The following is a 22,888-nucleotide window of genomic DNA, read 5'->3' on the forward strand; positions in this document are numbered from 1 at the left end:
CTCCTGGGTTCAGGCAATTCTCGGGCCTCAGCCTCCTGAGTAGCTGGGATTAAAGGCACGCGCCACCATGCCCAGCTAATTTTTTGTATTTTTAGTAGAGACGGGGTTTCACCACGTTGACCAGGATGGTCTCGATCTCTTGACCTCGTGATCCACCCGCCTTGGCCTCCCTAAGTGCTGGGATTACAGGCGTGAGCCACCGCGCCCAGCCAAAAACCCTATTTTTTAATTGAGAAAATATTAGGGCTTCCAGAGCACTTTGCAATAAAAAGCAATGTTACGGCCTCAGTCACCATTATCTGGGGCCATTCTTTAATCCATTTAATAATTACTGAGAGCCAGGCAAGTTCCCTCTTCTTGGGAAGATTACACACTTAAAAAGGGAGAAATAGCGAGACTAAATCTCACAAAAAAAAAAAAAAAGAACGAACTAAGAAAAAAAGGGGGACAAATGCTTTTAGACTGTGTTGGTGGGTCTGCCGATGATAGTTTTCATCCTTCATCACTTGCCTCCAGCACCACTTTGGTAATGTAAATAAAAGTGAGATGAGGTTGTCATGATTTCTGATGGCTGGGTTTATAACACATTGAACTATCAGAGAAATAATGAACTGAACTACTAAAAACCCTAAGTACAAACACTGAGACCTCGTCTATGGTGTTTTTTGGAACTGGAGACATTTATGGTTGTTTAACCTAACCTGGGTGGGTCATCTCAAGCATCTATTAGGTGTACAGTATTATGCAGAAATACCTGTAACTCAGAAAATAAGATTTTACTCTTGCTTCATTGCAACGTTTTGGCTGAGTCACTCTGAAATGCAAATTGTTTCAATGAAAACATCTAACCAAGAACTTTCAAACCACTGCCCATCTGCTGCTTTCATTTCTTGAACTCTTAATGATTTGATGTGGTTTCACAATGTTGGCCTTGGCCTCCTTTTCAGTCACCAGTATTTTATTTGTTGGTCACCAGTGATTTAAAATGCAACTGTCTTCTTTTCTACTGCCCCTCCCCCACACCCCAAATCCTTAGCCTGTGGAAGTCTGTGGTTCTGGGTGTGGCCTCTGCATACCTCTCCTATTTCCTCTCTCACCATGTGGTTCCCACTTGACCCTCCAGAGTCTTGAACACACATGGCATTTGTCACCTCTGTGCTTTTTGCTCATCAGGTCCAAGGCCTTGGATGCTGCTCCAGCAAGTGTTTTCACCTGACTGGATCCTGCTTATCCTTTAAAACTCATCTCAGAAATCTCCTACTTTAGGAAGCCAGTGAGTTAGAAGCATTTTCTCAGTGGCCCCATGATGTATATGCTCTATGACTTACCCTTGCTATATAATTCTATATACTTTTGCTTGTGTTTGACTCTTCTCCCGGTTTTACTAAATACTTAACAAAAGATAAATAAGGCAATGTTTCTCTAATCCACATCACCTGCATAAGAAATCATCCCAGGAGCTTGTTAAAAATGCCTTCCCAAGCCTTACCTCAAACCTATCAAATCAGAATCTCTATGTAAAACACGAAAATTGACAACCACTGGCCTCTGGGAAGAGGAACTAAGCATTACATAGAGGTCACCTGGGTTTCAAATGCGTTGCTTCTATTTCATACCCGAGTCAACTAGGTGATACCCTTATTAGTTTTCACAAGAAAGCCAGTTAAATTGTGCTCTTGGTGATTTCTGCATACTTTACTGAGGAAGGAGCATATCTGTTATGGGCCAACTTTTTCTCTTGCTCCTCTATCCTTTTCTCTTTCTGCATTTCCTCTGCTAGCTTCTAAAGTATCTGCCTCAACTATATATCTTCTTGGATGATCTCAATTTAACAATTGTCTTTCTACAAAATATACCATCCACAGAAACCAAAACAGTACATCATGACTTTGTGAATGTGTACCTTCATAGTGTAAAGCCACATTTGAACACCTGCCACCATGATTTACTCAAGGAAGAAATCCGATGGAAAAGTTTATACAGCAGTGTGTGTGTGTGCGCGCGTGCGCGAGCACATATGCTCATTTTAAAAATCAGATATGACTTGTCTTTTAACTTTAGTTGGCAGAGACAGAAAAGTGCAAATTCGGTAAATAATTGACTTACACAATATGTGACAATAAATATTCTAATTTTCTGTGACATCTAAAAGTTGTAATTCTTTACTCAGTAGAAGACAGCTATCAGGTGCTAAAATAAAAAAGATACCTAACCCATTGAAGGTAAAATCTTAGTTATATTAACCAGCAAGGTACATATTACATTATTATTACTAGACCATGCCTCCAAGTGTGTCAAATTATAAAAATGTGTTCAGCATACATAAAATATACATTAGAGATTTCTCTCATCATAGGCACAATCTAATACAAAAATATATTTGACATTTATAAATTAGAAGATCCATTGAGAGCCTCCAAAATAGGAAAGGGGAAGGAGTGAGTGATGACAACATAAAAAAAGAAACACACATAGATGCAAATAGTTCCACTTATATGATTATTGTCTTCATCAGCAAAGGGTTAAGAGCAGTTTACACCAAACCAAGTTACCAGGTGGATCACAAGCAGTTCACAGGTTGGATGAGTCACAGCACGCAGGCCAGAAAATGTACTCAGACTTCAGTCAATCTAATGGCACAGTGTACTCACACTGTAGTTTTGTTGTTTTGGAGTCCAGAAGCTCCATCTACCCACTCTCCATGGTCTACCACCATGTTAACATAGATGTTCCAAGGGAGCCATCTGTACCAAGCCTAGGATAGACTCTTTAAAAAAAAAAAAGACCTGGCTGGGCGCAGTGGCTCATGCCTGAAATCCCAGCACTTTGGGAGGCCGAGGCGGGTGGATCACGAAGTCAAGAGTTCAAGACTTGCCTGGCTAAGATGGTGAAATCCCATCTCTACTAAACTATAAAAATTAGGCGTGGTGGCAGGCACCTGTAATCCCAGCTACTCTGGAGGCTGAGGCAGGAGAATTGCTTGAACCCGGGTGACAGAGGTTGCAGTGAGCCTAGATGGCACCACTGCACTCCAGCTTGGGTGACAGAATGAGACTCCATCTCAAAATAAATAAATAAAATTTTAAAAAGACCTACACTTTGACTAGTAAAGAAAACCTACAGGATGGTGTTGCAAAACACAAAATTGTCTATCCAGGTAAGTGAGCTGAACACAAACTAATTTGAAGTCCTGAACTCTCTATGGGGAAATAAATGTAGTTTTGTAAGCAGGCAGAAATAAATCTTTTGAAAAAGAGTCAATTATGTAATCTTTGAATATGGAATAATAGTTCAAACAATATTTTAAACTGAAAATTCAAGAATGAACTCTGAAACGAGAATGCCATGATTTAGAATGCTCCATGATCACGAAAGAAAAGCTTGTCACCTATGCTGCACGTTAAGAAGAGAACAAAATGGCAATAGCCGTATTTTAAAGATTCACAATGTTCTTCCCTTCAGTCTAGATAAAACCAGATATCCAATATTTTTGGACACCAATTTTTCTCTTCAGAAAAAAGTTCCCTTCTTGGCTTCTGGAGGCTTTCATACACTGAATATAGGAGAGCAATCTCTTCTCTCTTACTATTATGTAAAATCCACACCGAATTCACATCAAGAGAAAGTCAACGTGAATAAACACTTTAGAAACAGTCTACTGAAAAGTGGTCAGTAACAGAGACGAAGAAACATGAATATAGTTTTGCCAAAGTCAGTGAGAAATAACTTCTTTCAAAGAAATTATGATTATTCCTTCAAAACAAGGTAAAATCAGATTAAATTTACCAACATTCTACTTGCTTTTCTCATGTTTTATTTTGAAAAGAAACATTAAAATATTAATATCATGAGATCATGCTTCAGCCAAAAGAATTTGTAAATAACGATACTCTAAAATGATACCCTTTTGCTCAATAAAAATTTCCTTAAAAACCTAACCTTAAACATTGAGCCAAATTATGGCAGAGATTCTTAAAAGTGACTGAGGTATTTAGATTCTTCAAAACCACAGGTTTGCAGTACTGGGCGTGGAGGTAAATTAATGACAATAAAAATTAGCAATGAAGGATAAAAAAATAACTTTGAATTCCTTTTATAATATCTAAATAACCTGAGCTAAGGGGAAAATGATTAAAACCTGGCACTGTGTAGCCCAGCAAATGTTCCACCAGCAAATATTTTGAGGCAAAAATCTATGTTCATTCACGAATAATCTTTCAAGTCATTTGTTAAAAGATTTCCAAAAGTTGGTAATTTGACAATTTTCAGAAAGAAAGGAAAACTCCCAAAATGTAGATATTATTTGTCTAATCTATAGACTATGCCTTCTAATAGATTAGCAAAAGGGTTACACTTTTAGTTGTAAAGTTATCTTCTATTAATATTTGCTCCTACTTGGTTGGCTTTTGTAGGAAAAAAGAGTGTCCATCACTTTGAAACATTCTGTAGACAATCTGGACATGAGTATTTCTGTTGACATAACTTCAACTGAAGATTTTGTTCTTTTAATAAGTAAAGCATGGAATTCTGGCCTATTAACATGAATCATTTTTATAATAAAAACAACAGTTGGTCAGGAGATCTGCTTTCTATTCATTGCTCTGCTGATAACAGGAATAATTAATTGGGATAAGTCAATTAGCTTTTCTGTGCCTGAGTTTCACTGTCTGCAAAGTGGGGTTAAGAATATCTGTGCTATGTTATTCACTGGAGTTGTGAAGATAAAGTAAAACGCTAGAAAGCACTTTTATTTTTTCAAAACACAAATATAAATGCTATGTCATGATATTGTTAATAATTTACAGGTACCTTGTAATGTTACCCATTCAGATATGTGCTTACGGTAGGTGTTCCTACAGGATCTTGGGTTGGATATTTTGTTTGATTTTTAAAAATAATAAATCACAAAACTAAAATGTTTGAGCAAGGTCACTTAACCCTCTCCCCAGGTGGTTAGTTATAACCATCATCATCCTCCTCAACATCATTATCACTTTTTAGCTACATGTTTAAAAGAGGAGATCTTTAATATGTCAGCTTAAGTGGGAAAATGTGTCCCTGGCACAGGTGGTTTTCAGAAGAAAAGCCGATCTTCACAAGAGCTTTGTCCTCTGCTTTTATTTTAAAGTGCGGACCCTGGGTGGGGAGGGACAGAGCAGGTGTTCCGGGTCTGTCACTGAGGAACTAATTCCCTCAGAGAGGCCAGAGCAGCATGGATGCGGACATGCAATCTGTTTTCAAAGTCGTAGCCAGAGAAATCCTCCTGTAAGATCAAAGAAAGATATTTATGCCCTCTGTTAGCTAAGCTTGCACAGGGTACTGTGGTATAAAGCACACTCAGTTTTGTACTTCCCAAAGTAAAATCTCTACACTCCTAGTAAAGGCTTCCCGTCCACTTGATTTTCATATTACTCAACCTCAAACTTTGTATTCATTTTTGAAAACAGCAACTGAATGTCAATAATGTTCTCTTTGGACAATTTTCCATGTTATCCTTGAAAAAGTAGTCTTACATTGTGCTCAATATAAGTTACTGTTAGAAATTCTTAATTCAAGGACATAGTTATAAAATCTAAAGTTATTTTCCCACCCAAACACTAAGAGTGTTTCTAAAACAGGATGAACAATTTCAAAGGAGTTCCTTATGATCTTGTAATTTTCCTTAAAACTCAAGAGCTCACTGATTCAATTGGTTATCATTTTTCCTTTCCAGAAATATTACCAACCAGAACATCACTACATAAACTTTCTTGAATTCAGACTCAGGTGTATACTGTACAGGATAAGAAAGGCCATTGGAGAAAGGCAGATTCAGGATATTTACCTTTGCTTGAAGAAGTAGAGTTCTGCCTCTTCCTACAGTCTATAAGAGAAACACATTATCCCTTAAAATCTGTGTTTATATATATGCAGGCAGAAAACGGTATAAGGAGGCTGTGTTAATTAAAACAATTCACAGTAGACACAGCAGTGAGTCAACTGTTCATTCAAGCATAATGACTCCAATTTTCTTTTTCTCTTTTTTTTTTTTCAGATGGAGTTTCACTCTGTTGTCCAGGCTGGAGTGTGGTGTGCAGTGGCAAGATCTTGGCTCACTGGAACCTCTGCCTTCCATATTCAAGCAATTATCCTGCCTCAGCCTCCTGAGTAGCTGGGTTTACAGGGGCCTGCCACTACGCCCAGCTAATTTTTTGTATTTTTAGTAGAGACAGCATTTTGCTATGTTGGCCAGGCTGGTCTCAAACCTCAGGTGATCCACCATCTTGGCCTCCCAAAGTGCTGGGACTATAGGTGTGAGCCACTGTGCCCAGCCCCAATATTTTTTAATATAAAGTTGTTTGTCTATATGAGGACATTACTTGATATATAATTACTTGATAAATAATTTCTCATAGTCTATAAAAGGTAACCTCTAAAATATATTAGGTTAAAATCTTACTAAACAACCTTAAAATTAATGATTAGAAAATCAGTAAGTTATACAGCTATAACCTTTCTTTCTTTTTTTTTTTTTTTTTTTTGAGACAGAGTCTTGCTCTGTTGCTCAGGCTGGAGTGTAGCGGCACAATCATGGCTCACTGCAACCTCAAACTCCAGAGATCCTCTCACCTCAGCCCCCAGGTTAACTGCGACTGCAGCCATGTGCTGCCATGCCTGACTGTTTTTTGCCTTTTTTGTGTGTGTGGAGATGAGGGTTGACTTTGTTGCCCAGGTTGGTTTTGAACCTCTGGGCTCAAGTGATACTCCTGCCTCAGCCTCCCAAACTGCTGGGATTACAGGCATGAGCCACTGAGCCTGGTCATATTTTATCTTTTAAAAACTGTGTTTTTCCTATACCTTTTCTACGTTTAGATACACAAATACTTAACACTGTGTTATGGTTGCCTATAGTATTCAATATAGTAACATGCTGTGCAGGATTCTAGCCCACAGCAACAGGCTATAGGTACAGCCTGGTTGTGTAGTAGGTGATATCCTACTACAGGTAAGTACACTCTGTGATATTTGCACAATGAAGGAATCGCCTGACAACATCTTTCTCAGAATGTCGTTAAGAGATGTATGACTGTAATTTGAATTCTAGGGAAGAAATTACCTCCTTAAAGAGAGTAAGATAGTATTACTAGCTTCTTGGACTCATCCTAAGTGAAATCAAGGAAAACAAAATGAAGAAAACTGTGTTGAATCAATTTGTTTTAAATGAAGGATGCTTTGTGTTTGCTCACTTTTACATTTTTGTTGATGAACATTACTAAAATATACATATATAAGACCTTACCTCTGGTTTGTCTAATAGAAGACAGCCAAGTTCATAACAGGCATAAGGCTGAACATACAAGTTATTCTGACGACACAATTCATCTTTCACAGCCCGCTGGAAGTACTGAAAGGAATGCAAGTGTTATTGGATGAATTCACTTTCCTACTTAGCATAAGGCTTATTACAATCTTCAAGAGGTGGTGGGAAGGGGGACTCATACTCTGTCTTCTAGATCAGATTTTTTCTTCTTTCCTCATCTTCATTCCTTCCTATCTGTATCTTAGAAGTTCTTTACATGCTGCCTGATGTGCGTTCCTCAGAATATATCAGACTACCTAATCTGTGCTACTTATTTTTCCAGGGCACATATTAGCCTCTATTGATTTTATTACTGAGAACAGGTTTATCTGTATCTAAGAGTGTAAACCCATTTTAATATTTAAAACAGAAAACACACAAGGCAACTTACCACCTCTTGACATGTGTCTTGATTGTATCTTGCGAGCACTTAAGCATTTGATCTAAAATAAGCTATTTAGGGCTGTAAGAACTACCATAAGCCCATAGTGAAAGACTAAAGTTACAAGGACACTATTATCTAGGATTTAAAAGCCAAAAGTCTCCTAATACTGTACACTGATTCCTTTTTTTTGAGACAGAGTCTTGCTCTGTCACCCAGGCTGGAGTGCAGTGGTGCAATCTTGGCTCACTGCAACCTCTGCCTTCTGGATTCAAGCAATTCTTGTGTCTCAGCCTCCAGAATAGCTGGGATTACAGGCGTGTGCCACCACACCTGGCTAATTTTTGTATTTTTAGTAGAGATAGGGTTTCATTATGTTGGCCAGGCTGGTCTTGAACTCCTGACCTCAAGTGATCCGCCCGCTTTGGCCTCCCAAAGTGCTGGGATTACAGGCGTGAGCCGCTGCACCCGGCCACTGTACACTGATTCTTTCAAAGTGTAGTCAAAGTAACACTGATACATATTCTTCAAAACACCCAATCTCACAAAAAAACTTGTTTAGAAAAATCCTTCCAACTATATTTAAAAATAATTAATAATTCTTTTTTATATAATATGTACACAGACTGTCCTAAGCCAACAACTCTCTCGCCGACCCCAAGGACTGCATCAATAATCCGCAGTTATAAAGACTGGCATGTCCGATCATTTTTGTTCTTGTCTAACTATGAGGCTTCATTCAGCTCCTTCAAACTTGTCTGCCTCCTCATGTCCTCCTCTCTCACGTAGAGACTGTCATGTTTGATAAATACTAATGCTGGAAAAATAGTCCATATATAAAGAAACATTCTAAGAATCTAAAGTAAAAACTAGTATTAACCATCATCAACTTCTAGCATCTGAGACAATGGCATTAATCAAATCAGTTGGATAAAGTTCATAGTGGGAGGTTCGGTTTTGTTTAGTGCTTTTTCACTTTTCTTAATCACAAGCACATACGTAGGTGTTCATGATTTATTTTCTTTAGCCCTGACAACATTAACAGTTTACCTGAACAGCATCTTCTGAGTTTCCTAGGCATTTGTGTATGGCACCAAGAAGCAAATACTTTAATCCAACAACAGATGAATCATCCACTGCATGGCAAGCTTAAAAAGAAAGGGAGTGAACAGAGCCGTAAGAAAATGCATTCACTTAATTCCTTCAGTATCATGAAGAGTGAAGTGAATATTTCAGTTCATGTTGCTGCCTCCTAAAACTCAGAAGGTACCCATTCCTCATCCATTAGTGAGTAGCCTAAGACAAAGAAAGGCAAAAATACCAAACTTCATAGAGCCAAGAAAACTCAAATTGCAATATATCATTACCTTGTGAAACATGCCAATCTGAAAAGACACATACTGTATGATTCTATGAACTATGAACCATATGACATTTTGGAAAAAGTAAAACTATGAATCCAGTAAAAATATCAGTGGTTGCCAGGGGTGAGGGGAGAAGGAGGGATGAGTAGGTGAAGCACAAAGAATTTTTAGGGCAATGAAAATACTGTGTGATATCATCACGGTAGACACATCATTATACAATGGTCCAAACCCTACTGTTTGTTCACTGAGTGAACCCTACTGTTAACTAGGGGCTTTGGGTGATTACGATGTGTCAATGATGGTTCACAGACTGTAACAAATGTGCCACACTGATGTTGGTAGTCAAGAAGGACAGGGGTGGGTAGGAGCGTGTGGGGACTCTGGACTTTCTGCTCAATTTTGCTATGAACCTAAAACTGCTCTAAAAAAAAGAAGTTCTGTTAATTTCTTAAAAATAACTTCATATTAAACTGCCATGCCATAGGCACCTTTCTGTTTGTATGAGGTACTATACTAGTCAGCGAGAGGGGATCAGAACTGATCCCTCCACTTCAATAGCAAGCTGTGGGGGATGGACACACAGGTTGGAGAATGTTATGGGAGTTTTCCAAGGAAATGAGAAAGATGCAAAATGGAAACATAATGGAACTAATGAGGAAGAAAGGAAGTAATACAATTATTTCTGAAGACTAATAAAGATACTGTGATTCAACAAGATATATATCTTGCTGAATATTATGCATGTATTTATCTTTTATATTATAATGTAAAAGTATATATATAGGCCAGGTGCAGTGGCTCATGCCTGTAATCTCAGCACTTTGGGAGGCCAAGGTGGGTGGATAACAAGGTCAAGGGATCGAGACCATCCTGGCCAACACGGTCTTTACATGACCATGTAAAACATGGTGAAACCCCGTCTCTACTAAAATAAATATAAAAATTAGCTGGGTGTGGTGGCGGGCGCCTGTAGTCCTAGCCACTCAGGAGGCTGAGGCAGGAGAATCACCTGAACCCAGGACGCAGAGGTTGCAGTGAGCCAAGATTGTGCCCACTGTACTCCAGCCTGGGTGACAGAGCAAGACTTCATCTCAAACACAAACAAACAAACAAACAAAATATATATATATACACACACATACACATACAGAGAGAGAGAGAGAGAGAGAGAGAGACAGAACTCAAGTTATAGAACAAGTAACTTGAAGGCGAGAGGAAGAGGTAAATGTGAAGAATAGAAGCTGATCTTGTAGAAGCAGTTGTCCCAGAACGCCAGGCTGGGAATATGGTCGTAAGAAAAAGAACTCAGGCTCCTAAGGCAGCAATATTAAGGAAACATTAATGCAGTTCATTCACTTGTTCGTTCATTCATTCATTCATTCATTCATTCCTCATTCATTCAATTGTTATTGAGCATTACTGTTTGCCAGGCAGTTCTAGGTGCTTGGAATACAACAATGACAAAACAAACAAAAAATTCCTTCTCAGAGAGAAGAGCAAGTACAAAGTCATAGAGGCCAGTTGTGTCCAAGAGCAAGGAGGAGGGCTGTGCTGAGCAAGGGGGAAGAGCAGGGAGGGACAACAGCCTCAGGGGTTACAGACTGGGAGCACTGCCTGCCACGGAATGGACTTGGGCTTTTACTCTGAATGAGATGAGAGACCATAGAGGATTCTGGGAAACAGAGTGACACAACATGATTAGGTTTTAATAGGATCGCTCTGCCTGCTGGGCCTAGAATACAAACATGTTTATAATGTAGCTGGGCATGGTGGCTCACGCCCATAATCCCCACACGTTGGAAGACCAAGGTGAGAGGATCACTTGAGCCCAGGAGTTGAAGACCAACCTGGGCAACATGGCAAGACCCCATCTCTACAATTTTTTTATTTTTAATAGCTGGTGTGGTCCCAGCTACTCAGGAGACTGAGGTGGGAGGATCACTTGAGCCAGGGAGGCAGAGGTTGCAGTGAACTGTGATCACACTACTGCACTCCAGCCTGGGCGAGATAGCATGAACCTATCTCAAAAACAAAAACAACAAAAAACAACGCAGAGGAAGAATGCAGTGGAGAAGGGCAGGTGGGTGGGGAAAAGGTTATGGATGAAACGACAAGGATACAGGATTCTCACTAGCTCGGCTGGTGCAGGGAGCTACAGATGGAGACTCTGATAAGCTGAATGCACAAAACTGGGAGGACATGATGCAGAGTTTAATAAATGCTTATGATCCACATTGCCGCTATCAGTTTTTTCTGGAACATAACTATTTCTCTACAAAGATCTTCATTGTACTGATGGGGTTGGATCAGTTTGTACCATTACTGCTTGCCATTGAGGAATGATATACTTTAATTAATAGACCTCAGAACTGGGTTAAATTTAGCAAAGATATTAGAGAATTATCTCATGCTCACTTCAGATGCTGTCTGTCTTCCCTTCCAGGCACACATCTTTGTTGTTAGTTTTTCATTTTGATACCTGGAATGGAGTTCAGAGAATTTTTTGTCAAATCTCACTTAACTGATAGTTGTTCCTGTGCATGTTAATTACTGCCTGCCTTACATTTGCATTTTAATTTATCTTCAAACATGTGATCCTGTACTTGTACATCAAAAAACGTACTTAATATTCTTTATTGTTTCTTTGAGTTGGACATTGGTAGATGTTCTATACTTGTTCCAATAAGAAGGAGGGGTTGAATTATGCAAATACTTTAAAAATAAATACAGCAGCCAGGTGCAGTAGCACACGCCTGTAATCCCAGCTACTCAGGAGACTGAGGTGGAAGGATCACTTAAGCCCAGGAGTTTGAGGCTGCAGTGAGTTATGAATATACCATTTCACCCAGCCTGGGTGACACAATGAGACCTGTCTCTAAAATATAAAAAAAAAATTTTTAAAGAACATAGCAGAATTTAACACATCCAAGAATATTCTGTTTCCTTTCCAGTTCCTCCTTGGGAGGGTCACACATCTACTCGGATCACAGGGCCACTGTACAAAACTTCTTTTTTTTTTAAGACGGAGTTTTGCTCTTGTTGCCCAGGCTGGAGTGCAATGGCAGGATCTCGGCTTCTTATGGAGGAGTTTCGTTCCTTTGATCTCTGGAATAGCAACACTGGCAACTGGCAATGTTTTGTTTTCACATATGAGGAAAGACGTTTTTTTTTTATGAAACCAGGAGGCAGAGGTTGCAGTGAGCCGAGATCATGCCACTGCACTGCTCTAGCCTGGGTGACAAAGCGAGACTCTGTCTCAAAAACAAAAAACAAAATACAAAAACAAAAACAAACAAACAAACAAACAAAAAGAAACAGGCAAAAGGGATTTGCAGGGTCTGATAAAAATACGTGGCTCAATGGATCATGCCATAGTTGGTCAAAAACAAGAGTAACTGGAGAAAAGTCTGAAACAGTGGCTTAAAAACTCTAGAATATTATGTCTAAACTGTCAATACTAAGTTTCTTGGAAAAAGGCAGCACAAACATGAATAAGAACATATTTATTTTCCTCTTTTTCCTTTTTAGGCAGGATCTCACTCCTGTCATTCAGGCTGGAGTGGTGGAACATGATCAAAGCTCACTGCAGCCTTGACATCCTGGGCTCACAAGATCCTCCCACCTCAGTTTCCCAAATAGCTGGGACTATAACTGCACACCACCATGCCCAGATAATTTTTCGTATTTTTAGTAGAGACAGCATTTCACCATGTTGTCCAGGCTGGTCTCAAACTGCTGGTTGAAGCCATCTGCCTGCCTTGGCCTTCCAAAGTGCTAGGATTACAGGTGTGAGCCACCCCACCAGGACACACTTTAGTATCTTTTAATTTATGTGAATCGCACCTAAAGGAAACAAAGTACTTTCATTGGGGGAAAAAAAATATATGCTTCCAGCAACTCCCACAGCTACAGAATTAATAACATTTATAACAAAAGCATCACACGTTTAAGGCAAGCAGATCTATACACAGCAGTGCTGCCTCCTCCTCCCATCACCTAAGTGACAGGATTTCTTTCATCATGACACCCTTTATCTAAGAAGGAGAGGTGTGTACTCTCCCTAAATCGGATGAGATAAACGGGAAACTGAAGAATGAGCACTGACAAAAGAAGCCCATGTGTCCAGTGCAGAGTTCCGGGTTTTTTTTTTTTTTAATGTCTTACCTTGGCTCATCCTCTGCAGGTTGGGGAAGGAACAGTTTGGAAGAGCTTTCCACAAGTACAACACTTCGATGGACGCCAGCACACAGAGTGCTTTGGTTGGGGTTTGCTTCCGAAATCGCTCTGCCTGTAAGGAGTTAGAATAAACAGGCTCCATTTTCCAAGAACAAATTCAAATAAAAAATATACCTCAGACACTTTAAAAACACATAGTTCATCATCAATGCGAATGACCTTCTCCTTCAAAGCTAAGAATAACAATTCCTCTATCGATAAGAAATGTTGCTTTCGATTTTTGACATACTGAAAATTATGCCTTTCATTCATGATTCAACTGAACCTACTATCAAGATGCAGGGTACATTCTGAAAACTTGGGGATGAAACTAGATTCATGTGCATTTAGATCAACAGAATGTATAAAGCTTGGTGACAGCTAATAATTCAATGGGCTTATACAGAGGAGCTAAGACGGGATGCCTTTTCGTTACAGTTCTCTTGATTTTAAAATTTTCTATTTGGTGCCAGTGCTCTCAGCTGTACATTATTATCTAATTTATACTCAGAAACTTTATTAAATATTCATTCAATAAAAACATAAAACTAAAATAACTGATAATTCAGGATATAAGACATTATGTAACTCAAGGTAATTCAGCAAAATTGTATTCACAAAAGTGTAGAATACATGAGGAACACTGTCTACAGTCTTGGGCCTTTCTGCTGGCAACTGTGACACACACTTTTGCTTTTTATTACGTCAAAATGTGAGGCGTTCTCTCTTCTCAACCCCCCACAGCCTGCATTTCTCACTAGGCCCTGCCAATTTGCATTCTTCCAAAACCACCTAATTCTTTAGACAGATCTTTCTCTTTAGAGTTGTGTTCATTAGCTCTGCAGAATGTATAATGTCTTCATTCATTTAAAAAAAAACAAAACAAAAAACCTATACGCCGGTTACTCTTCAGCTCATATACATCTTTTATCTTTTGCTAAAGATTTTCACGAAGGGGAACCACTGTGAGTCTTAACCCAATGTTCTGAGGCCCTGTATCTGCAGGGCTGGTCGATTTTTTAAAAATCTGCTTTCATTATTTGCAGCAAGTCGGGAATCTTCTATTCAGGGCAGAGGTGCAATCATGGAGAGAATTCTCTCCATGGCGGTAAGCTGTACTTTACATGGCAAGTAAATTGGCAGCCTTAAATACAGTTTCCTAAAGCTTGCCAAGGGGGTGTTGGTTACAAAGCCCATCATAAGTAATACACCAGATGAATAGGCTCCAACATACCTTTTTCACTGAGAACTGTTCAATCTGATTGTTTTTCCTTTTGAAGAGTTTCTGAACTTCTTTAAAGACAATCTGTGCCCCATCCACATCACCAGTGGCTCCCTGACAAACTGTAAGAAACCGTAATTATATTTCTGAAGTTTAAGTCATGGAAAATGCCACTAAGGGATACCTGAAGTGATGATACTTGGACAAAAAAAAAAAAACAAAAAAACCAAAAACAGGAGCAAATATGTTTAAAGACCATTCCACAAAGGGCTGGGCATGGTGGCTCACGCCTGTAATCCCAGCACTTTGGGAAGCTGAGGCAGGTGGATCACCTGAGGTCAGGAACTTGAGACCAACCTAGCCAACATGGCAAAACCCCATCTCTGCTAAAAATACAAAAATTAGCCAGGCATGGTAGCACATGCCTGTAATCCCAGCTACTTAGGAGGCTGAGGCAGGAGAATCGCTTGAACCTGGAAGGTGGAGGTTGCAGTGAGCTGAGATGATGCCACTGTACTCCAGCCTGGTGACAGAATGAGACTCTGTCTCAATAAAAAAGAAAGACTATTCCACAAAGGACTGCGCCACCCTGCTGATCACTTTTCCAGGTGCCTGTGTTCCCAGAGCTTTGAGGGAACTAAGGAAAGCCATGGTCTTTGTCCTCTTGTTGGGGAGACAGGTTCTCACATAACAAAATCCTTAGCTACTGTCTCAGTGTACAACCTAGTTAGAGCCCACATGATCAGAAAGTGAAATAAATAGAAACCTAAGAAAGAACAATGAAGAGCCCAGAGGATCACGAAAGCTTCCTGGTGGAAGGAAGTTCTCCCTGTCCTAGGAAGTCATGAATCTGTCCTGTCCACGTTCCTTGGCTGCCTACTACCTATAAGCCACCAGCAAGAATGTGAAGAAGAAACACAGGTGTTTCTTGAACCCTGAAGAAACTGAAATTTCAGTGGAAGAGATCACACTTGCTCACACATGCACATGGGGCCCCACAAGCTGCAACGTATGTAGTGACAGGAGTCGTTAGGGTAGGAGAACCAAAGTGCTTTTTAGAAAGCTCAGAAAGTCAAGGGATCATTTCTCTTTGGCGTGACCAGATGCTGTAAGGAACTAGGAGAAGTCAAGCAGCATCTTGAGGAATGAGTGAGATTTTGATCATCTGCACATCCTCTTCTCACCTCAGGCCCCAAAGATTTAATGATCTTCCCTTTGCTGTGTCTTCTCTATCCCTTCTGGAAACTTCACACTGGCTGCAGCACCACCACCTGCCTAAAACTTTACCACCACTCTCTGTCTTTTCCTCTCAACTCTGATGGTGCTGAATCCATTTCTATCCATTTTTTGTTAGATCACATGTGGTTTTTCACTTCCCAGTTGGAATGTACTAAAGTTGATTTGCTAGTTCATTCTTCTTCTTTCTTGAAAAGATGGAGTCTCACTCTGTTGCCAGGCTGGAGTGCAGTGGCATGATCTCAGCTCACTGCAACCTCTGCCTCCTGGGTTCAAGTGATTCTCCTGCATCAGCCTCCCGAGTAGCTGGGACTACAGGCACACACCACCATACCCAGCTAATTTTTGTATCTTTAGTAAAGACAGGGTTTCAACATCTTGGCCTCCGCCCACCTTGGTCTCCCAAAGTGCTGGGATTACAGGTGTGAACCACCACGTGTGGCCAGACAGTTGCTTTAAAAGATGGAGATGCTTAAAAGCATGGGAGTCACTGGTTTATCCTAAAACATGAGGCCTAAGCAGAGCTTAGGATGACTGGCTCTTCCATTAAGACACAATCCCATACGTGATATTCTAATCTTTTTTGGTAACTTATAATTTTGATATAATTTCAAACTTACAGAAAAGTTGCAAGAGTAGTAGAGGTATATGATCAAGCAATTCTGCTTCTAGGTATTTGCCCAAAGGTATTGAAAGCAAGGACTGGAACAGGTATCTTTACACCAGTGTTCCAGGTAAGCACTCCACACAATAGCTAAAAACACCCCACATGTCCATCAATGAATGAGTGAACAATATGGCATATACATACAAGGGAATATTACTCAGCCTGAAAAAAGGAAGGAGATCCTGACACATGTTACAACATGGATGAACCTTGAAGCCACTATGCTAAATGAAATAAGCTGGACACAAAAGAATGAATATATTCCACTTACACACAAGATAGGTAGAATATTTAAATTCACAGAAATAGAAAGTAGAAGCATGGTAACCAGGGTCTTGGGGGAAAAGTGAATGGGGAGTTCCTGCTTAATGCGTAGAGTTCGAGTTTGGGATGATGAAAAAGTTCCGGAGATGGATGTGGTGATGTTTGCATAACAATGTGAGTGTAACTGGCGTCACTGACATGTAAACCTAAAAAAAGTTCAAATGGTAAATGTTGCTATATATTTTACCACAACTTTTAAAAGTACGGAACTATTGACATAGTCACAAAAAACATTCACATGCTGGGGAACTAAGCCCTAATGGCAGTGTCTGGGGCCCCTGAATGCCCATCCCCTCTAGCTCACGGCCAGCCCAAAAGGCAGCTCCTGCATGATGGTGTGCTGGGTGCTCCTTCCCTGCCTTATGTACTGTTTGTAGTGGAGCTATTCGCCCACATCTTACCCTCTCTACAAAATCCCCATGCAGAAACAGAGATCAGAATCTTTCATGCTTATCCTCTCCTATTTGTAACATGGTCCTGGGATTTCCAAATATTGGGGGAATAAATGTTCCTCTATACAGCCACACTGTACATTTACGTAACTGAAGCTCAACAGAGATGAAAAAATAAACAGCTGTCCACCATTGACTGTGCAGCCCAATGACACCTAATGGCTGCTGAGTTGTGTGCAGACCTCTTTTCTCTGGGGTATTCAATCTGGGTTAATCCACTCTTCAATGTATTAAACACAATGAGCCACTCAACAAATAGCTGCTACTTTCATCTGAGATGTCATCAAATTCTATACAACAACCCTTTAAGTGTGAGACATAGCATATTATGCAGTATATGAAAAAGAAGCTTATTCAAACATCAGGGACAGAGCCATGAGAACATGCATGTCTGACGGGGACTGCAATGTGGAATATGGATGCAAGGGGGCTTTGCACTGTTAATGAACTGATGCAATTTTATAGGGAATTTAAGATATCCAATATACTTATTGGCCAATGTTAATCAATTCTATCTTATTTTAAATAGATCAGTTAAGAGGGAAGAATGGAAGTGGAAAATGGTTCATTAAATCTGAACATTAAGAATAAGAAGGTATTGAAAATAAGTTTTGGATTAGTCTTGAATTTTAAGTAAAAGAATCTCTTATGTGGCTGCATAAGGAGAGTTCATTACACAAACCAGAGAAGGCTTACATGAAGTTGCTTAAAGGCAGAAAATGTAAACGGCTTCGCTTTCTTCAATTCCACACCTCTACAATTCTAAATCACATGGCCCTTTAGGTATTGAAGGATGCAGACAACTATTTTGGCCACCAGGTGGCAGCACATCTCTACCTCCTCATACAAGGGCAAAAAAAAAAAAAAAACCACTCAGAATACAGCTATTATTAATGATACGCAATGTTGAAATACTTTGCATCTGAAATATCACACTGTAAATATAATAGGGTTAGGAGGTAAAACAAGTTTGGAGCCGATGACTCAAAGCTATGCAACTTTGTAACCAGAGCACTAACCAAACAAAAATATTAACACAGGCCAGGCTCCGTGACTCATGCCTATAATCCCAGTGCTTTGGGAGGCTGAGGCAGGAGGATCGCTTGAGCCCAGGAAGTTAGAGATCAGCCTGAGCAACACAGTAAGACCTTATTGCTACAAAATTTTTTTCAAATATTAGCTGGGAGTGGTGGGCATGCCTGCAGTCCCAGCTACTCTGGAGGCTGAGGCAGGTGGATGGCTTGAGCCTGGGAGGTTGAGGCTAGAGTAAGCTGTGATCAGGCCACTGCACTTCAACCTGGGAAACACAGCAAGACTCAGACTCAAAAAAAAAAAAAACCACAATGAAAAAAGACCGTTCAATTCTTAAAAATTCTTCAGAATCCTAATAAATAAAAAACATAGCATAAAAAGTAAGGGAATAGAGACAGGTTCAAGCTATTTAGGGTAAAATGTACAATAACTAGGAAGACCTCACAATATGCATTTCCAAGACAGAGAACAGGACTAAACCAGGCCCAGAGGGGAAGCATGCAGCAAAGAGGCATCCTGGACACGACTCAATTTCTGGGTGTTCACCTGGGTCAGTGAACACAGTGTTCCAGTGCTATTTACTTGGTTGCACAAAACATGAACATGCTGGGGAAGGCTGTGGAAGGGCACAACGTTTGCTTCCTCCTGCCATCATTCTCCTGTCTGCCCATGTCAAGTGAGCTAATTCATGACAGGGAGAGGGACCCTGAGGGGCCATGGGTGACTCACCTGCAGTCAAGTAGGCATAATAGCACTGGGACCACCTGGACTCATTCTTTAGTCTCTCAAAGGAATCAAATGCATCCTTGAAATTGAGCTCTATCATGCTGCACCAACCTATGAAAGAAACATTTTTAGCACATGACCGTAAAGTACTGAGCGCTATCTATGACCCTTATTTAAGCCACGAGTCTCTGAAACTGAGATCATTCTCTGTGCATGTTCTATGAAATGCGTAAAAACTTTAACCTGAAAACCTAAGAAATTATTTTTTTCCTTAAATACTTTCAATATAAAGTTTGAATGAGACAATGCACTTATTCAGTCAGACAACCAATGAAACGGCACAGAAGAGAATGGCATAAAATTTCTAGAAAGACATTCCCACTTATGTCCTAACGGGTGTGAGGTTAACCCAAGCACAGCAGTACTTCTCCCAGAGTACACACAGGTGCAATTACAAACAGTGGAAGCAACACCATTTGATTACATACTCCGTTAACTACTACTCATTCTTTTTTTTTATTTTTCTTGAGATGGAGTTTCACTCTTTCTCCCAGGTTGGAGTGCAATTGTACGATCTTAGCTCACTGCAACTTCCGCCCCCTGGGTTCAAGCGATTCTCCTGCCTCAGCCTCCCAAGTAGCTGGGATTACAGTCATCCGCCACCACACCCTGCTAATTTTTGTATTTTTAGTAGAGATGGGGTTTCACCATGTTGGCTAGGCTGGTCTTGAACTCCCGACCTCAAGTGATCAGCCTCCCAAAGTGCTGGGATTACAGGGGTTAGCCACTGTGTTTGGTTTACTCATTCTCAAAACTTCTTAAGATCTAGAGAGCAAGCCAATGAGAAACTAGGTATTTGCTCACCTTCTCTCAGCACACTGGTAGAGAAAGAACCCCACCTTCCTGGATCAAAACACTGTTAGATGGGCATTCTAGTAAGGAACTGCCGCAACTAAAATGTAAAGGATTTTATTCCCAGTTTTCATCACAGTAACGCCCATCATTGGAGCCCCTAATGTGCACCAATGCTGTGGTAGGCACTTCATATAACACTCTCTAATCCTTATGACAATCTTGCAAAGGTGGCTAACAGTGTCCTTGTATTAGCAAGGACTAATCGTATGCCTGTAATCCTAGCACTTTGTGAGGCCGAGGTGGGAGGATCACTTGAGCCCAAGAGATCAAGACCAGCCTAGGCAACATGGCAAAATACTGTCTCTACAAAAAATTAGTCAGGCATGGTAGTACACACTTGTAATTCCAGCTACTTTGGAGACTGGGGTAGGAGGATCACCTGAGCCAGAAAGGTCTGGGCTGCAGTGAGCCGAGATTGCGCCACTGCACTCCAGCCTGGGTGACAGAGTGAGACCCTGACTCAAAAAAAAAAACAAAAAAACTAAGGTATCAAGAGGTAACTCTTGATAACTAAGGTATTAAGGTATCTAACTTGCTGAAGCCATGCAGCTAAGAAGAAGGAAGAACTGTGGATCAAAGTCCAACACACTTTCCTTTACATGATATTGCCTCCTTAAAAAAAATTCTGTTATCAGGTACATCACTAATTGTATAAACTGAGACTTGCCATTTAAACTGTGAGAGGAAGAGTGGGCGAGATATACAATTCAGAAAATTTGCTGTCAAATCCTATGGGATATGATGCTGACATAGTTTAGAGTAAAAATTTGGGCTTTTTTTTTTTTTTGAAATGGAGTCTTGCTCTGTCACCCAGGCTGGAGTGCAGTGGTGGGATCTCAGCTCACTGCAACCTCTGTCTCCTGGGTTGAAGCCAATCTCCTGCATCAGCCTCCTGAGTAGCTGGAATTACAGGCACTCACCACCAGGTCTGGCTAATTTTTGTATTTCTGGTAAAGACAGGGTTTCACCATGTTGGCCGGGCTGGTCTTGAACTCCTGGCTTTAAGCGATCTGTACCCCTCAGCCTCCCAAAGCGCTGGGATTATAGACGTAATTGGGGTAAGATTTGAATTAAATACAAAATAGAGATGGAAGAAAGTATTGACTCAGGAATTAAGTCAGGAATAACTCAGGAATAGGTACTAACTCAAGCTTCTGAGCCTGAATCGGAAGGCTGAGTCACTATGTGCTCCTCAGTTAACCTTCCTAAGGCCTGGGTTGGATGATTTCTAAGCTTCCTTCTGCTCTAACATTCTATCCTGTCATAGGCCTTGAAATGATGCACCAACAAAAGGCCATCAAAGCTACACTTTTTCATTCAAGTTCTTTGAAACACATTTCATTCTATATTATGGCTACTAAGCAGAGCTCCAGCAGAATGTAGATGACACAAAAGCACATTTTCCATTGGATTATACTTCATTTCCTCTTTTCAAACCACAATAGGCATTCAAAACATATATTGTTTATTAGGCAGTTTGCAATATTTTGGTTTTTCAGTTTTCCTTAAAAGGATTCAGGAAGACAATTGTGCCCACAGCAGGCAAAGCAAGTGGCAGGCAGCACAGGGCCTCGCCCTCGCAAACTGACAGGTGTCAACTGCTTCCTCGAGCATTCTGTCTCCAATTCCTTGCCCCTCTGCAGAAAGCTTTTTAAGTCTCAATTTCCCTTTGGAGTCTCGTCACTATCTCATCATTTCTCCTTTCTCTTTGCCTCTGTCATTCCTTTCTTATATGCTACATGACGCGACCTTATAGCATTAGCTAAGCTGAAACTCTGAAAAGTCTGAGTCCCTTATTTAACATTTTTTTTGTTTCAAGTTCCAGGTTGTGTTTACTCCTCCCAGCACAATGGAGAAACTGTTACACAGAAGGATTTTGCAATTACTAATGTAAAAGGATCAGAATTTTAGTGCAGTCAGCAAAGACCCATAGCAACAATTTTGGAGGAGAAAGAGGAAAGTCTTAGGCAGATCAATACCTCCAGGTGTATTTGTGACTGTCTCTCCAGTAAGGGAGAAGCAGAAGGTGGCAGCTAACATGTATGGAGGGCCTTCCGTGCCAGGCCCCATGCATGAGGCTTCACACGTCATGTCATCTAAAATAAACCTAACAGCTGCCACAAGGGGAGGCCCTTTAACTCCAATGGCAACTATGTGGCTAGGAAGGTTTGGGCAACGTATCTAAGATCTCGGAGCTAGTTGGTGAAAAACACTGGGACTTGAGTCCAACCATCTACTGTCCCCTATTTTTCTTCTCAAGTAAATATTGGTGGGAAGGAGGAACAAAGAGTTTTGAATTCTAATGTGCAGCCCAATAAGGTATTTATGGTCATTTAATCAATTCATTTAACATTACTATTATCCTAAAATCAAAATGCTATGAAGAAAAAAATGTTATAAAGAAGTAATGAGAATCAGAGAGAGAAGTATCATTGCATGTACTACCGTAATAACTGAAGTCCTTCTTACTACAGAAGGCACCAAGCATTTTGCAGACACACACCGAATGACATGAATGCTAAAATACTCCATCAATACTACTTCCTAACAAGAGGCTGGACAGACGTTCATATTTACCAATTTCATACAGACAGACATGCTGAATTTCTCTCTGATCCACTGCAAGTTCCAAAGCAGTGTGGAAAGATGTCAAGGCACTGTTGATTTGACACTAAGGAGAAAAGGAAAACAGTTACTGGCTAAGATCTGTCAATAACATTACAATCATCATACTTCAAAAGCATCTTTTTCCTTCATAGTTATTTTAAACAGGTTAGGCAGTATGGAAGACAGCGGTTTAAAGACTGCTAGGAAAATACTCCAATTTGCCCCCACACAGCTGTGAAATTGACCTAAGCACAGAGACCCTCTCCTTTGCTCTGGTGGTAAGGGCTCAGCTCACACCTGCCTTCTCCTTCAGCATTCTCTCATACTTGTACAGTAGGACGTGTTGTATTTTAATTGTTTGCTAATCTAGCTCCTTGTTACCACATAGGCGTGGAAAGGGAAGG

At 40.3% G+C, this 22,888-nt stretch overlaps 1 protein-coding gene and 1 non-coding gene across 3 annotated transcripts in view; one reads left to right on the top strand and one right to left on the bottom strand.

The window, feature by feature from the left end:
• Positions 1-2,116: 2,116 nt before the first annotated feature.
• The window catches only part of TTC39C (tetratricopeptide repeat domain 39C), a 124,059-nt gene continuing 103,287 nt past the window's right edge, over positions 2,117-22,888 (bottom strand). The window contains exons 7-14 of one of the 2 annotated variants that reach the window (XM_012445011.2): positions 22,455-22,548; positions 18,966-19,073; positions 14,538-14,647; positions 13,253-13,376; positions 8,772-8,869; positions 7,280-7,384; positions 5,825-5,863; positions 2,117-5,263 (exon numbers count right to left, since the gene is read on the bottom strand). In XM_012445011.2, the coding sequence (XP_012300434.1) occupies positions 5,174-5,263; positions 5,825-5,863; positions 7,280-7,384; positions 8,772-8,869; positions 13,253-13,376; positions 14,538-14,647; positions 18,966-19,073; positions 22,455-22,548 (768 nt within the window). In that variant the 3' untranslated portion in view covers positions 2,117-5,173. Of the gene's footprint in view, positions 5,264-5,824; positions 5,864-7,279; positions 7,385-8,771; positions 8,870-11,503; positions 11,568-13,252; positions 13,377-14,537; positions 14,648-18,965; positions 19,074-22,454; positions 22,549-22,888 lie in introns of those variants that run through there. The other variant, XM_064379327.1, reaches the window with a different exon arrangement.
• LOC135276203 (U5 spliceosomal RNA) lies at positions 14,197-14,312 on the top strand. The gene has a single exon (XR_010343746.1). It is a non-coding gene; the product is annotated as a U5 spliceosomal RNA (small nuclear RNA).

Source organism: Aotus nancymaae, unplaced genomic scaffold (assembly GCF_030222135.1).
Source record: "Aotus nancymaae isolate 86718 unplaced genomic scaffold, 86718_ANA_hifiasm-v0.15.2.pri h1tg000020l, whole genome shotgun sequence".
Lineage (NCBI taxonomy): Eukaryota > Metazoa > Chordata > Mammalia > Primates > Aotidae > Aotus > Aotus nancymaae.